This window comes from Caloenas nicobarica, chromosome 16 (assembly GCF_036013445.1).
Source record: "Caloenas nicobarica isolate bCalNic1 chromosome 16, bCalNic1.hap1, whole genome shotgun sequence".
Lineage (NCBI taxonomy): Eukaryota > Metazoa > Chordata > Aves > Columbiformes > Columbidae > Caloenas > Caloenas nicobarica.
In genome coordinates this window covers 10,744,836-10,760,972 of record NC_088260.1, presented here as the reverse complement: position 1 = coordinate 10,760,972, position 16,137 = coordinate 10,744,836, and the positions used below count along the sequence as shown (strand labels likewise).

Here is a 16,137-nt window from a genome sequence, read left to right as displayed (position 1 = left end):
AAATTGCTTTCAAGGATCACAGTCAGAGTTCTCTCTTTTAATGCATATTTTTAAAAATAAGGGTAAAATTGGAATACACGCTATTCCACAGTCATCTTCAAAAAAAGAGAGGAATCAAAAAGACTTTTAAAAATTTGTTTCAACTCTTTTATTAAGACTATTGAAATTCTTCCATGCTGTCTCTCTACACACATATATGTACCATAATATTAACTGGAAAAGCACACGTGCAACTAACTGGAGTTCTGTGTTACCTTCAAAACCCATGTTTAGAATCAACACTGTGAGAAAGCACAGACTCCAGATGCTGCCAGCCCCCTGCTTCAAAAAAATACCCACAGGTTTCACAGAGCCTTTGAAACCAAACATTTGAACGTTCTTCTCCACCCCGGTAACCAGAACAGTGCCCCAAAGCTTTTACCTTTCCCAGAAATGCATTTTCCCAGCTCGCTGAGGATCTCTCTCCGTTCCTTCACGCTGGCTGTAGTCACCTTGACCGCAAACCTCTTCAGTGTATCAGAAATCTAAAACCACACCCAGATGAAAAACCATCAGACTGCCTTCAATATCAGCAGAGACACAAAACCAGGGCGAGCAGAGCGTGTCACCTGCCACCTCACACCCCCTTGGTGACCGAACGGGAGCACCCGGGGTCTGGCCTGCTGGGGGAAGGGTCCCTGTCCATCGCACACCATGAAGACCAGAGAGCTCCCCTCGGGCTGAAGGAGCGTGCTGTTTGTTCATCTCGCAATCTGAGAAATACATTTAACCTTCTAAAAGTAGGACAGAGTGAGGGGCAAGATCAATAGCTTAGAGCACAGGACCTTTAAAGGCACAAAACCCCTGCGCTTGAAGAACAGCAAGGTGCTTTTCAGTGTGCGTTTTCCCCTAAAGCCCACGCACCCCCAAAGGGGATGTTAACTGCGGGTGACCCAGGGCTGACTGTAACTGTCTGTCCTAAAAATCTGATCTGTGGTTTCAGGCTGTTGACAGGTGCAAAATTCTGTACTCGGGCCCAGCAAAAGAACGAGCCACGCGCACCTCCTTTCCCAGAATTAACATGCACATCGCAAGGGTTTTGTAAATCAGACTCGCCAGACCACGAACGGTTGCGCCTCGCTGTCAAACTCCTCTGCACTATCAGAGGTGCCCAAGGTTACCTAAGCAAAACAAAAAATCCTTTCACACAACTGAATGTTCTTTTTTCAACTCTGCCAGCGTGTCTGGGTCTGCCAGTGGGAAGGGACCGAGACTGTTTACTAAGTTTAACTCCTGTAAACAGTTTCAGTTTTCAAGTGGTATCAAGATGGTGAAACACATTGTCTGGAAACACTGAAAAGTTTAAGCTCTCAGCAACTTGCCCCTTGAACTACTGAAACCATTTCCAAGAACTCCCAAATTTTGCAAGATGTGCCAGACAAAAGCCTCCACATGGGCTGAACAGGGGTCAGCCAGGTCTATGCTCACGGGTTTTCTGCATTTACATAAAACAAAACACAGCTCTCCAGGAAAGGCTTTTAAAATTCAGCTCTTAAACTGAGCAACTTCCTATCATAATCATCATCATCATCTTTAGGAAGGGCAGCAAACAAACATGCCTTTAGTAAGTCATCAAAACTGTTCCTTCCTTCTTCAGGCAAAACTCCACCAGTTTTGCCACAACAGGTCTTTTTCCAAGCACAGGAAACCCAGCAATTGCCTCCGTCCTTCTCAAGAGCTGCTGTGTCAGGTTTTTTGCTGACATGCAGGAAGGGTAAATCCTGCACAGCAGCTCCCTGGGATCGAGAGAAGCCGTTCACACCTTCCCGACCGGGTGACCACCTCGCACCCCGAGCTCTCCCTCAGCGGGGCTGCGACCCTGGGAGGTTCGGGCCGACCGGCTGAGGAGGAGCAAGGTCGTTACCACCTGCACCGACAGAACCAGCCGCCACCAAAGAGCCTGTCTTCTTTTAAACCTTTCAATTAGGCGAGTTCATCATATGCAAACTCAGACCAAGCTGCACTTACTCACGCTGCTTGATCACAAGCAAGGAGACGTACAGACAAGAAAAACACATTAAGCCAAGACTCTAGAAATTAAAAATATAAATCATGTACAACACTACAGGACTCCCTGGCAGCTTTGTGACTTACACAAACGGCACAAACTATGAGTCCTCACTCTCCACTGAGGAGCCACTGGAACACGCTTCAGGCACTTTTTCTTTTTATTAGGATATAAATATACACGTTAAAAAGTTAGAACACAAGCGACAGTGCTGCAAACAAATGCAGTACTGGTACCAGTAAGAACCTGATCCCCGGAAGGCTGAGGTTCGCCTTGGGAACACCCAACGCACCGGGGGAAAGTCCCTGAGGGTGGAACCGCCGCTCCCCGCAGCCCGGAGCGGTGACACCCGGACCGGCCCCGCTCAGCGACCCGGGGCGGGACAACGCTCGGGCTCCCCCGTTCCGAGCGGGACCCCCGGGACTCCCCGCAGCCGCCGCCGGGCGCACACGGGACGCAGCGGGGGGGCCGGGGGCCGGTCGGGTACCGGGACCTCACTCGGGAGCGGACGGGACCCGGCGCCACCGGCCCTTTCCCCCCCCGCCCGCAGCTGCCCCCGGCAGCCGCTCCGGGAGCGGGGGCTCAGCGCGGGCTGCCGGGCCGGCTCGGCGCTGGGCAGCGGGGCGGCCGGTCCCTTCGCCGCGGGCCGGGCGCGGTGCAGCGCTGGCGCGGCCTTCCCGCCCCGGGCCGGCTGCCACGTCCCCGGCCGCGCGCGGGCGCCGGGCCGAGCCCCGCAGCCGCGCCGAGGCAGCGCAGCGGAGCGGCAGCGGGAGCAGGCGCGGCCCCGGCGGAGCTCCCACCCCCCCGCCGCCATTACCGGCCGCGACCGCGGCCCGCACTCACCTGCGTGTCGGCCGCCATGGCGCCGCCAGCGACCCCGGAAGCGGTAGCGACTTCCGGGGCGGGCCGCGCGCGGAGCCGGCCGGGGCGCACCCGTCTCCATGGCGACGGCGCCGCGGCCTAGTCCGGCCCGGCAGCCCCGGGTCCCGCCCGGCGGAACCGGCCCCGAGCGCGGACAGCGGTTCCATCAGCCCCGCCCGGAGAAGCCGCCGGGCGAGGCCCCGGCTCAGCCCTGGCTGCAGCGGCCGCCCGGCACGCAGCAGGCACAGAGCAGCCACCCCGAGGTAGCAGCAGCACCGGAGCCCCCGGACTGCACTTGCCCCCAGCCCCCGGTGACCTGCAGACTACACATGAAGGTGTAAAATAGCTTTTTATTTCTCCAGCTGGACCAACTCTGACACAGACATGGTGGCTGCCCTTAGTCGAAGAGGCCGAAGCCCATGTCCTCGTCAGACTCCTCCGACTCCTCCTTCGGTGCCTCTTTGGCCGGGGCAGCGGCAGCAGCAGCAGGTGCAGCCGCTTCAGCCACCACAGGGGCGGCCACCACGAACGCAGACGGGTCTGCCAGGAAGGCCTTCACCTGCAATAAGGGGAAAAAATAAATACAAACTCAAAGGAAACAACCATTTTGAAGGACCGAACCTTTGCAATCATAAAGGCAATGCTGCGGCTTGCCAGAAGCCAAACAGACGCACTGATCAGTGCTCTGTGTGAAGAATCAAACACATCTCAGCTACACCCAAGTGCAACAACGCCCAGAAGGAAGGAACGCCAGGTAATTCAGCTTTCTCCTGCTGTTTGCACATAACATACGGAAGCAAAAGCCCCTTTTGAGGACAGGCCCCTCGCACACAGGCGGGTGTGAGCCCTTTCAGACCAGATGACATGCAAGGTGTTCCTGCCAAAGCACCCGGCTGTGTTTCTCACCCCCCAGGCTGCACATTGCTCAGCCGTTACCTTTTCGGCCAGCGGGAAGGTGTAGTCCGTCTCCACCGCCACAGCCAGGACCCGCTTGTACCCATTGATGATGGAGTGGGGCACAGAAGCGATGGTCGGGTACCCAATTTGCAGACAGACGCTGGCGACGTTACGAACACCCTGTGGGGAGAGAGACTCGTGTTTTCTGTGCTCTGAGAAATCACCTGGGAAAGCACGGCAGACCATGGCACATTTCTACACTGCTGAAGTAACGAGGGACAGTGTGCACGCACACAAGTAATGCAGCTCCAGAGAGATCAGACAAGGATTAAAATGGCCTCAAATGCTTTTTGAGGTAGCTTCGGATGAAAAAGCCCACAGAAGGTGCTCCCTGACAGACTGTCCTGGCTCTGCAAGACCTTGCAGAAAATATCAGAGAAGTTACTTCATTCAGAGGCAGTGGTGGCTGCCACAGCAGTGAGGCAAAGTGAGGTGGAACAGAACGGGCTGTGGCACTCACCTCCAGGAAGCGCTTGTGCAAGGTCTCCTCGGTGATGTCCAGCACTTCGGGATTGTAAATGCTGCCATTGTCAAAGACCTGCTGGATCACCAGCCCGAAAGAGAAGGGGGAGATGTTCAGCATGTTCAGCAGGGTGGCTTCGCTGGCACCCACTTTATCTCCGGTCTTGATGAGCTGCACATCGCTCTGAGGAAACAAGAGGCAAAGGAGTGAATACGCACAAAGAAATTCAGGCATGTCAATGCAACAGGACACAAACGCCCATTTCCAAGGGCAAGAGATGGAACTGAAGGGACAAATGAGCACAACAAGGGTCCAAGTTCAGCTCCACAAGCTGAGAAAACCCCAGATCCCACAAGCAGGTACATCTCAGCTGGAAGTTCTTCCAGCAGAGCTTAACCATGCAGCTGAGATCGGACAGAGAACTTAAATCCCGCCACACTGCACAGCGCAGCCAAGCCAGACGTCCTCCTCCAAGTTTCCCAAGCGCAGCAGCCGGATGGCTGACACAGTATTTCAGCATAAATAGCACTTTACAGCTCTGTCAACTGCCATAACCAGGATCCTCCACCCAAGGAAGAGCTTCACCAACAGCAGCACGCTGCTCACTAACCAGAATTTCAATGGTCCCTCTGGAAATCTTCGTAGTGATGCCCAAGGCCTGGAAAAAGGAGGTCTTCTCGGGGCCAAGACCGGTGTTCTGTGCCGGCACCGTCACGTCACAAGGAGCAATAGCGCCGGCGCGGGCAGCTGCTGGCACCTGGAGAAAGGGAAAGGAGCAGCTGAGGAAATGCTCACCTCTCAGGTCCCATGGGATGGCAGCAGCTCCCTCCCGAAGCATTCGTTCTTCCAGGACGGACGTCACCCAGGCACACACGAGTGACACAGAAGCTGAACCTGAGCCATTTGTCTAAGGTTGCAGTGGCCCAGTTCCCAATCCTTGAAGACTCCTAATTATCAGGTATCCCCCATGCAGTTTCAGTTTGATTTTTAATTCCCTACCAGCCCCAGAGACATGGTGAGGGCTGATCTCCCCTACCTTGTTAGCCAGCAGCATGTCACGGATCTCGGTTAGGTCCTCCTTGGTGAACACAAAGCCCACATTCCCACGGATGTGAGGCAGCAGCCTGAAGGAAAGACGACAAGCCCTCAATTCTGCTTCTCAGACAACGTCTCCTCCTCCCAGAGGACCCAGGAGTACATTCAGAGAGCATTACGCACTTTTCTAAGGCAGGGTTATTCTCCAGATGACCACGAATAGCTTTGCGCATCATCGTATTCTTCCCCATCAGCACAACGGCCTTCCCACGTAGGGACATACGGATCTGCTGCATCTGCTTGGATCCCACATTGTCTGCTCCCACAATGAAACATTTTGGGTAATCATCCAGGAGTTGCTATAGCAAGAAAAACACTTTAACTACACAAAGAAATCTGGACCAGAGCAGCATTAAAACCTTAACATGTCAAAATGTAAAATCTGTCAGAAGTTTGAGAATGCTCAGCTCAAGGCCTGAACCCTTCACTGAGTTATGCCCTTAGACGAGTTATTTCTGTAACTGCCTCCACGACTTCTCGCAGGAGCCTTTAAAACAGCCTGATCCGGACTGTCTTGATGTCTTTTTATTGCCATGTAACTGTTCCTCACAGACAAGCTCTGACACCATCTCTTGTTTAATCCTCCCCGCTCACACGCCCGCCCGGTTCTCGGCCACTCCCTGCGGGCCGGGATCGCCCCCAAGCCCATGGGGCACAGCGCCCCAGCAGAGCCGGGCCTCCGCCCTCCGCCGACACTCACGATGATTTTCAAGAAGTAGTTGGATTTCCAGGTAGCCCTGTCTTCCCTGGGCATCGCGGCGGTGCTCCAAGGATCGCCCGGTGGGTTTAAAGACGAGCTGGGACCTGCCAGGGAGAAGCGCAGCTCAGGCGGGCCCGCACCATTCCCTTCCCTTCCCCCGCCTCCGCCCCGGGGCTGCGCGCCCCCCGGCCGCGGCCCAGCCCCCCGGGTACGTCCCGGGTGCGCCCCCAGCCCGGCCCGGCCGCCCAGGCCCGCCCCGGGCCCGCGGGAGCCGCCGCGCCGCGCACCCACCTCCACGAGGGCTCCGGGAAAGAAAGGCCGGAGGGCGGGCCCACCGCCTTTTATACCGCGGCTCACGCCCAATGGCAGCGAGCCACAGAGCACCCTCAGCTCAACCCCATTGGCTGTCTTCCGCGTGTCAATCAGGGCGGGCCGCTCTTTCATTGGGCGACGCGCCTGTCGCTTACAGCACCGGCAAAGGAAGGCGCGGGCGGCGCAGGCGGCCCCGCGATAGCGCCCCCTGGCAGCCGGAGGAGCGCACTGCGGGCTCTGCCCTCGGGTCACCCCCCACCCGCTCGGGGGAACCCCCTTCAGTTCCGGTTCTTCACGAGCTGAAGGGCGACAAACAACCGCAAACACACACGTGAGAATTAACGGTAAAAATTTTATTAGCGTAACTGCAAGAATTTTAAATGGAAAAAAAAAAAAAAAGAAAGCGGAGTTAGAAGTTTACAAGGGAGAAAAGATACCAAATAATTGGCGACCCAGCACCCCCAGCCCACACGTGCTGTGAAAGCCCATCCCCAAGGGCAGCGCTTGCTCTGGGGGGGCTCTGAAGACTGAACCACCTCCCTTGCAGCTGCCGCAGCCCCCCCTCTCCGGCACCATCCCCAGCCCTCTCCCCCCATCTCTCCCCCCACACCACCCCAGAGCCCCAAAACCGCATCCGAAATCAAATAACAGGCATTTTGGATGTTCAGAGTGGCAGCAGCCACCAAAAGTCGTGATTTGGCAGAGTAGCAGCCCAGCGTGTCACAAACCACGTCCGGGCCCCGCTCAGCGTCTCGCCCAGGAGGTCGGTGTCCCACGATCTCCGTGGAGCACTAACGGGAGCAGAGCCCCCGCTTGGGCACCCGCAGCACCCGGGGGCTCCAGCGTCACTTAAGCCTCAACTCACAGTGAGGTAGGTTAAAGACTCCCCGCACAGGGAAACTGAGGCACAGGATTACACAGTTTGCAGGTGTCACACAACCAGAAGCACCTTCTAGCTCGTCTCCAGCACTCCCGACATGTACTGCAGCTTTTGTCCTCTTAGCTGGGCTGAAAGTTGAACTTTTCAGCAACATTAAACATGCACAACTTAGAAATGTCCGTTTTAAGTCAAATGGATTCCAAAGGTGAAAAGATGCACTGGAGGTTTTTCTTGCCTCGCAAACTCCCCAGGAGCCACACTCAGCCCAGCTGATGCAGCTTTAGCTCTAGTGCTTCCACAGCTCCCTCCGGTTTCACAACCACAAACTGAGGTTCATTTGTACGGGGAAACCAGTGCCAAAGAGTTTTGGTGACCCGAGCAGGGCAGCAAAGCACCGCGGCAAGGTTAGGCGGGACAGTAACCCGCAGGTCCCAGCCTAAGGTCAGGCTGGTTTCTGACACAGCTGCCCCCGGACCCCTAAAGCACCTGCCGAGCTGAAAAGCAGACCCAGATGCCAATATTGCTGCAGCGCTCTGGAGAAGTTATTCCCTACACCCGGGCTGTGACCACAGAACGCCATCAGGTATTTCAACATCGTATTTCACCTTCCACAGCACCCTCCAGCCAGAGACCTAAAAATGCTTTAGGAAACGTTAACTAAGCCTCACAATAACCTCACAAATCCAGGATAAACTGCCCCCATTTTACAGATGGGGAAACTGAGGCACAGTAAGGTTTTAGTGACTGGCCCAAAGTTACACAGCTAGTTAGGAGCAGAGTCTGTCTCTCCCAATTTCCCCTCCTTAGTCACAAGACCTTTCTTCCACAGGAGCAAAGCAACTCCTTCCCCAGGGAGCCCTGCTCTGGTTTCAGGTGCTGAAGAGGAGAAACCGAGGGCTCTTCCCTCTCCACAGCGTCATATCAAGACTCACTATACCATCCTGGAAGCTGCGCTTTGGGAGAATGGCAGGTGATTCAAATACAGCAGTTTACAGGTTACAATAAAAACCAAAAAAAAAAAAAAAATCACACCTTTAGGTGACCCAGAGGAGGAGAAAGAAAAAAAAAAAAAGGCTATTCACAGTTCACCTGCCTGTGCTAAGAAAAAAAAAGTCACATTCCCTTCCCCATAGATTCCAGCCCCTCCCAACCCGCAATAAAAAGAAAATATTGAATGCTAGTAGGCTTAATAAAGCGTTGAGGTTACAGATGCAGTAAACCAGCGCAACTGGCATACTGCCAAGAACAGCATGGCTTGATATAAAAGTTGCTCTCTTAAAATCACTTCAAAACCAATTTCTGTGTAAGAGGATTAAAAGTAAATTAGATATTAATTCAAAATCAGTGTAGAAATCTACAGTTCTTATCAAAGACAGGATACAGTATTTACTTTGATAGTAAAACTCCAAGTGTGCCACACACACCTGACCCAAGGGACTTGTTACACCAGTAACAGTCAATATAAAAGGTTATTGCTCTAGCATCTCTCAGTAGAACATGTTTAACAAAGAGCACAGAAAAAGGAAATACCCAGGGGCTGACGGGTGTCATTAACAAAGAGAGGAAGAAGAAAGGATGCAAAGTTTGGATCTGTTTTTTTTTTTCCTGGCTTCTTAAATCCCTCCACTTCTCCCTGCGCTTGTGACAGTTTCAGGCCAGATAAGCACACAGGTCACACTCGCTCAGGACAGGGGTGGATGAACAAGGCTGTGCTCGAACCTCTCTGCACCTGCTTTTAGAGAAGGGCTGGACCCTCCTGCTCTCTCCCGGGAGCAGATGCCAGGTGCTGACGGGGGGCCTGGCACAGAACGATCCCCAGGAGCGCCCATCAGTGCTGAGGGATGGTCGGGTTTCACTGCACCTCCTGCTCCAGTGTGTTGAGAAAAGGCAGGGGAGTAACGAACTAGGAAAAAAAAAAAACAAACACACCCCACACAGCAACATCTTGATTCCTCTTTAAAAGAAAAAAAATTAAGTGGTATCATCTCCTTACAGTGTAATGGAACTGGAGAGACCCTTGCAGGGTCCCGGCTGCCTGCGCTGATGCTCTGATCTAAGTCACACATGCCCTGTGGCTCTGGTGACCCGAGCCAGGGTGGCACCGAGGTCACCGGGTGCCCTCGCTGTGCTGCTGCTCAGAGGGCAGGTGCGCAGGCAAAAGCCTGAGAAAGAGGTGTCAGAGCAGAGGGCTGTGTTGTCTGCAAGTGTCACAATGCGCTCGGAGAGCTGAAAAACGTGCTGGCAAAGAGTCCTTCTGCCAGGAGGGGCTCGGTAAAACCTCTCTGCTGCAGTCCCCCAGCTAAACTCAGCTGTCGGTCACACACACAGACACACACACTGCAACGAGGGGACTCGGTCTCTCTCTACTGGGACACAGCAAGGGCATTTCCAGTTTAATGGTCCGTGTCATCTCTGGATCTACTGCCTCTCTGCAGCAGCAGAAAGTGCTCCCACCCCGCTCCCGCTCATCCTCCTCCCCTGCCTGATAAGGTTTCTAAATTGCAGTAACATTCGGAGAGACAGAACTGCCAAGGGGGTGGCAGAAAGATGCTTAGCGCCCATCTATGATGCCTCTAACAGAAGAGCTTGAGAAAGCAGTTCTGGCAGTAAGGCTTGTCGTTCTGTTCTTTGAAGGTTCCTTTGTTGAGCTGCTTGAGGCAGAAGGCACAGACAAAGTGTTCGGGGTGAAATTTCTTGCCCATAGCAGTGATGCAGCGTCCCGTGATTGGCTTCTGGCACCCGGAGCAGAGCGAGCCGCGGCGCTCGTGGTAATGCACCTCGCAGTAGGGCTGCCCGTCATGCTCAAAGAAGCTGCCGTTGATGAATGGCGTGAAACATTCCTGCAGAAGGATAAAGCAGAAGGGGATGGGTTGTATCACAAGCTGGGGCTGCAGGCAGCTCCACGAGCCTCCTCTCTGCTCCTTGGCACAACCTGGCTGTGCTGTGAGCAGGGGAACTGCTGCCTTTCAGCATCGTCCTGTTATCCGAAAAGCCAAATTCTGACCATCAAGAAGAGTTTCCAAGGAAAGGCTGATAAATGGATAGATACAAGCCACAAGCAAGGGAATTAACGATGCCCCTTCCCCCAGCTGGTTTCACTTCTACAAAAAAAATACAATAGATGAGTTACCATGTGTGTCCAGTCAGGAGAAAGGAGAACACTCCTTCCCCTGAGATGGGAAACACTGTAGCACCTTTCCCTTTCTTTTTTCTTTTCCTTTTTCCTCTAATCTCACTCCAGCTTCCCCGGAACATCAAGCAGAAGCAGGGACCAACACAACCTTTCATACTTTCACAGAGAAGAATTCAGATGAACGTGAGGCTGGTTCCAGCTGAGAAAATGAGGCAATTAATCTTCACAAGTGAACTCTCCGGAACGGCTGGCATTACACAGGTTCACTTTGTGCAGGATTGTCCATCCTGAAACATCTCCACCAGGTACACACACACATGGCTACAGGGAAAAACTGTTCTACAGCTAATGACTTTGAATAGACAAGAAAAGGATACACCAGCTATGTCCTTATCAGCATCCAGAGCTCCTAATCCCCCTCAGCATCACACAGCCGAGGCTGCTACGCTTCAGAATCTGCAGAATCTCAGGTTGAAAGAGGTTCTCCTTCCCCTCTACTCTGCCCTGGTGAGACCACATCTGGAATATTGTGTCCAGTTCTGGGCCCCTCAGTTCAAGAAGGACAGGGAACGGCTGGAGAGAGTCCAGCGCAGGGCAACAAAGATGATTAAGGGAGTGGAGCATCTCCCGTATGAGGAAAGGCTGAGGGAGCTGGGTCTCTTCAGTTTGGAGAAGAGAAGACTGAGGAGTGAGCTCATTAATGTTTATAAATATATAAAGGGTGAGCGTCACGAGGATGGAGCCAGGCTCTTCTCGGTGACATCCAATGGTAAGACAAGGGGTAATGGGTTCAAACTGGAACACAAGAGGTTCCACTTAAATATGAGAAGAAACTTCTTCTCAGTGAGGGTAACAGAGCCTGGACCAGGCTGCCCAGGGAGGTTGTGGAGTCTCCTTCTCTGCAGACATTCAAACCTGCCTGGACACCTTCCTGTGTTACCCCATCTGGGTGTTCCTGCTCCAGCAGGGGGATTGGACTGGATGAGCTTCCGAGGTCCCTTCCAATCCCTGACATTCTGGGATTCTGTGAACACAAGCACCCACCTTCCCTGCAAGACTGAGGAGACCCCCCTCCTTGTATGAGTGAGAAACTGAGGCAGCAGGGTGTGGGGGAGAGTTGAGGATATTGCCAGATTAATGAAACAAATCAGCAGCAAGGCCCAGAGAAGGCAGATTTCCAGAGTCCTGGTTTTGCTCAGGCCCAACACTATCCTCTTCTCCAGGGAGGACACACAACATCACACACAGCTAGACCCCGACAGGAGGCCAGCAAACAGTGTGCAGAGCCATGGACAGCTGAAAACTCGCAATACAGCAAAGAACACAGTTTGCCTGCAGCAGGTCCAAGACTTTTCTAATGCTGACAATGAGTTCAAGAAACAGTCTGCTCCCTCAGTCAGCAGGACAGCTGAAAAGTCTACTCTGCTTTAGCAAAAACAGGAAGAGAATCCCATCTCATGCCCTGGAAGATATCACTGCTGGCCCCACTAATACTCACACTGTGGTCGCAGGCAAAAAGAAAGCAGAACCACTGGAGAGGAGTCTCAGTCTCTGCACAAAAGGCACGGCCCTCCCCAGCCCCCCACAGCCAGGACTGGCATCTTCGGGCTCCGCTCCCCGCACACCACTGCAGGAGCCACAGACAGTCCCAACAGCACGGTGACAGTGACAGTCTGCTCTGAGCATCGCACCAGGAACCAGCAGCTTGTGGTTCTGCTGCTTGTTCTGCTCTCTGCCTTTCTTTCCCACTCTGGGAAACACTGGCTGATTTTGCTTATCTCTTGGGGCCTGTAAGAGTTAATATTTGCAATGCTCTCTGAAAAAGTGCCAAGCATTTAATCTGCAGTATTCCTGTTTATTATGCCTGTTGTAAGGAGCCTGCCACTATTTCACTGACTTGCATGTTTGTCTGAACAAGGTCAGTCTCATTAGTTTACATTGTCAGATGGAGCATGGGAGGAAGATCCTCAAAATCTGATTGCTGAGGCAAGTGCTTAGAGAGAAGCTTAGCTTATAATTATTTAAAGGTCACAGAAAATGTCTCTGTTTATCTGTGAGTTGCTGCAGAAGCCCATAACTGCAGCTGGGAACAGAAAGGGCAAAGCAACTAGAAAGTTTAATGTAAACAGGCAGAGGAACAAGAAGGTGTTTGGTTGCTGACATGTTTTTATCTTGTGGGGCTGGCTGCCCTTCACTACCCGAGAGACGCCTTTTCCTGATAAGGGACCGGATGCCTGCAGGGTAGAAACGAGAAGGGTCATATGGCAGCCGCGAAGGACCTCGGGTTTCTTACCCGACACACAAAGCACTCAGGGTGCCACAGGGTGTTCAAGGCAGAGATGTAGTTTTCCAGGATAGCCCGGGCACAGCCTCCACACTTGGGAGCAAACATGTCAAAGTAGTCCTTGCGGCAGTAGGCTTTGCCGTCCTTCTCGTGAAATCCTGCCAAGGGAGAAGAGAGACAAAGACCGTCAGCTCCTGATCTTTACCTATGACCAGCCACGTTCTGCGGGGTAACCAGGGTGGGTAGGATCATCCTTCCCTCTGCTAACACACAGACACAGCAGGCAGCTGCTCCTCGTTCTGCTGCCCTTCCTGCCCCACGCACACACACTCTTCCTCTCCAGGGAGAAAGGAAGATTCCTGCCAGCATCCTTCCTCCATAAACAGCTGTATCCCTTGGAATTTCCATCTTCAGCAGTTCCCCTGTCACCCATCAGGCTGCGTGCGACAGCAGCTCTGCCCTACACACTTGTCTGCAGTTCAGGGAGGAGGCTGCATAAACCAGCAATACCTTCAGGTCCGAAGAAAGCTCCACACTGGGCACAGAAAAAGTGTTCAGGGTGCCATGTCCTGTCCAAAGCCGTCACCACTTTCTGTTCAGAGGAAAACACAAAGTGGTAGTCATACAAATACTGGCTTCAGCTTGGAGGCAAGGGGGGACTGAATGGCGGGAAGAACACACTAAAGTTGGTGCTGACAAGAGCACGTGTTAAAACAGACTGTCCTTTAGAGAGCTGAGTCAATTCTCCCCCATCACTGACTCATTCAGGCTTTCCCCACTGCACACTTTTTTTTTTTTTTTACCCTAAAAGGACCTTACACAACACTTCCTCCCTTACACGGGGCCCCTTCCAGCTCTCAAGACTAGCTCTGGTGCCTGTTACTATAGGCTACCGACAGACAAAAGCTGAGCAATCATTACTGGAATGATGGAGCAATGTGGGGTTCTGAAGGAACTTCAGTGAAGGTAAGAGACACTAACTCCTCTCAGTGGCGTAAGAATTTGGGCCAAGTCGATCCCTTTCAGAGCCAAGGCAAAGGAAAAATAGAAGTCCCCAAACAAAATCTTCCATCCAGGACCCATGGGTGGAGTTTTTAACACCCAGGCCTGCAGCACCTTGCCAGCGCCCTTAATCCCCCCTCCCAGGAACTCACATCAAGGATCGGCCCGTTGCAGTAGTAGCAGCGAGGGGAGAAGAGGTTGTGATAGTCCTTCTCGCAGTAGGGCTGACCATCCCGCTCAAAGAAGTTCCGTGACCCGATTTCCTCCTGGCAGTGGGTGCAGACGAAGTGCTCAGGGTGCCAGGTTTTCCCCATGGCTGTAACTACCTGTTGGGAAGATAAATCATGAAGGACAACTCTACCTCTCTCTGCCCTTGACCACATGACAAGATACCAGCTGGAGGTCAGCAAGAATGACAAGTTCTACTACTTAAGTGAGCCCTGGACTGGGGTAGCATGAAAACTGAATTACCTATCATCTCAGGAGAGGGCAGTCCCTCAGGGGCAGGGTAGAGGTCACTGGAGGAGCTTACAGCGTACCTAGCCAGTGGATAAATAGAGTACTTCAGTTTCTCCAGCATCTCCAGTCTCTTCAGCCTCACGAAACAGCCCTCCCCTTTACTCCCAGCTGCAGCCCAAGATTCAGCAACAAGCCAGCACCTTCAACTCACCTGCCCAGCAATCGGCTTCTTGCAGGCTCCACAGACACCTTTGGCAACTGTAGCTACACCCAGTTTGTTCAGGTCAGACTGGAGACTTCCCAGCATGGTGTCCAGCTGACTGCCAGGTTTGGAGGCTGTGGATGGAGGGGAGCCGCTCCCAGCTTTCCCCTGTGCCATGAACTGCAGGGAAGAGAAAACAAAGACTGTTAATGTGAGTGCTGCTGCGCTTAAAAGAGAAATGGCTGCTGCTGCTGCTGCCAGTGGCTGCTCCGTAGAGATGGGCAGGGGAATGCCAGGAGACAGCTGCACTCCCTGCAGAAGCCGGCGAGAGCTAGGGTCAAGTACACACAGGTATTCTGCTCAGGCAGGGGCACACAGAGACCCTGGGACGTATAACAGCAGAGCTGTGAACTGAGGATTTGATTTTCCTTCACTGCACCTACAGAAGTCACCAGCAGAACCCAAGTACAGTGCTCTCAGCCTCTGCCAAAAAATCTCCCTTTACCTCACTAGTTCTGACAAAGCAGAGACGCCACCCAAAGGGACCCTTCCCCTTGACCTCTCGCTAACCCTACGCTGTTGTGCTCTCTCAGTTCCCTCTCCTCTTCCTCACTTCCCTCTTGGCCAGAATACCTTCTCCCTTTCCCTCCCTTTGCACCACCTTCTGCAGACCTTTTTGCCAAGTCTCTTTTGCTCCCATCAGGCAGCTCTCATCCCACGCCTGAACCCAGCAAGTGGAAGCGGGAAGGAAATAACTCCCGCTGTTTACCTACGGGGAGGGCAGCGCACTCACGGCCGAGCCCCAGCAGCCAGGACTGCCAGGGAACGCTGCCACGTCTGCTGCCGGAGCGCTGGGAACGCACGCGGGAGAGAGGAAAGGGATCCAGGTGTTTCTCTCAGAGGCCATTCCTGACACTCACACCGCCACAGTACTCGTGGAAAGGCTTCCCAGAAGAGGGGAAAGCTTTATGTAGGTTCATGACTTATAAAAAAAGTATACGTTCTCTTTGGCCACAAAAGGCCCCTTTGCAGGCAAACTGCAGTAATGAAATAATACAAATTATTTTAGCTGACTTTGCACTGCAATAGCTACTGTCAGGTTTAGAGACCCAAAGAAGTCCCTCCCTGAGATATTGGTTTGGAGCATGTTTTCTCGTACTAAGAGGACAGATTAAAACAACACCAAATGCGCAGCTGTGAACGCAGCACAGCCAGGGGAGCGGGGATGTGCCGAGGTGCCTCGCAGCCCTGGCAGACCCTGCCCTTCCAGCCCCAGGAGGAGCTCTGTTCCCCATCCTGCAGCTGGTCACACTTGTAGTCAACTAGTTTACTCAATGACAAACCCCAGGTTCTGCTTGTTTGTATAAAAAAAACCCTCACACTATACATAATTTTAGGTTGTGGTTTTTTTTTTTTAGGCACTTACCAGCCTTGCTTTGCATGCAGCACAACTCCCAACAGAGCCTAACGCTCAGCTTTTCCCCTCCTCTCTCCTCCCAGTGATCCTCATCACACCCCCATGTCCTGAGCCCAAAACAAACCCTCCAGCACACAGCAGTTACTTGCTACCAACCAGTTACAGTGAATGTCTCCAAAGCAAACCATTGCAAGGAGACTTGTCACAGGACAGCAACAATAGGCCTTTGGAAACAGACAGGGTAGACTCCCAGGACAAAGCCAGGGCCTCCCACACCACACAGCAGGAGGAAAAGGGCTGGACCGTGTCGAGAGAATCATATCCT

The 16,137-nt window shown here is 53.1% G+C and overlaps 3 protein-coding genes across 7 annotated transcripts in view; all 3 read right to left on the bottom strand.

Annotated features, from left to right (window-relative positions):
- The window catches only part of GCN1 (GCN1 activator of EIF2AK4), a 42,188-nt gene extending 39,242 nt beyond the window's left edge, over positions 1–2,946 (bottom strand). Inside the window, exons 1-2 of one of the 2 annotated variants that reach the window (XM_065646181.1) lie at positions 2,891–2,946; positions 422–524 (exon numbers count right to left, since the gene is read on the bottom strand). In XM_065646181.1, the coding sequence (XP_065502253.1) occupies positions 422–524; positions 2,891–2,908 (121 nt within the window). In that variant the 5' untranslated portion in view covers positions 2,909–2,946. The remainder of the gene's footprint in view (positions 1–421; positions 525–2,890) is intronic. The other variant, XM_065646180.1, reaches the window with a different exon arrangement.
- Positions 2,947–3,238: 292 nt separating this feature from the next.
- RPLP0 (ribosomal protein lateral stalk subunit P0) lies at positions 3,239–6,477 on the bottom strand. Its single transcript, XM_065646579.1, has 8 exons — positions 6,415–6,477; positions 6,124–6,227; positions 5,547–5,722; positions 5,365–5,452; positions 4,939–5,085; positions 4,326–4,511; positions 3,845–3,985; positions 3,239–3,467 (listed from the first exon to the last, which is right to left on the bottom strand). The coding sequence occupies exons 2-8, from the start codon at positions 6,175–6,177 to the stop codon at positions 3,306–3,308; spliced, it is 954 nt and encodes a 317-aa protein (XP_065502651.1). The 5' UTR covers positions 6,178–6,227; positions 6,415–6,477; the 3' UTR covers positions 3,239–3,305.
- Positions 6,478–7,031: 554 nt separating this feature from the next.
- The window catches only part of PXN (paxillin), a 47,530-nt gene continuing 38,424 nt past the window's right edge, over positions 7,032–16,137 (bottom strand). For 3 of the 4 annotated variants that reach the window (XM_065646573.1, XM_065646571.1, XM_065646572.1), the window contains 5 exons: positions 14,405–14,575; positions 13,887–14,060; positions 13,243–13,324; positions 12,742–12,890; positions 7,032–10,155 (listed from right to left, as the gene is read on the bottom strand). In XM_065646573.1, the coding sequence (XP_065502645.1) occupies positions 9,889–10,155; positions 12,742–12,890; positions 13,243–13,324; positions 13,887–14,060; positions 14,405–14,575 (843 nt within the window). In that variant the 3' untranslated portion in view covers positions 7,032–9,888. Of the gene's footprint in view, positions 10,156–12,741; positions 12,891–13,242; positions 13,325–13,886; positions 14,061–14,205; positions 14,274–14,404; positions 14,576–16,137 lie in introns of those variants that run through there. The other variant, XM_065646574.1, reaches the window with a different exon arrangement.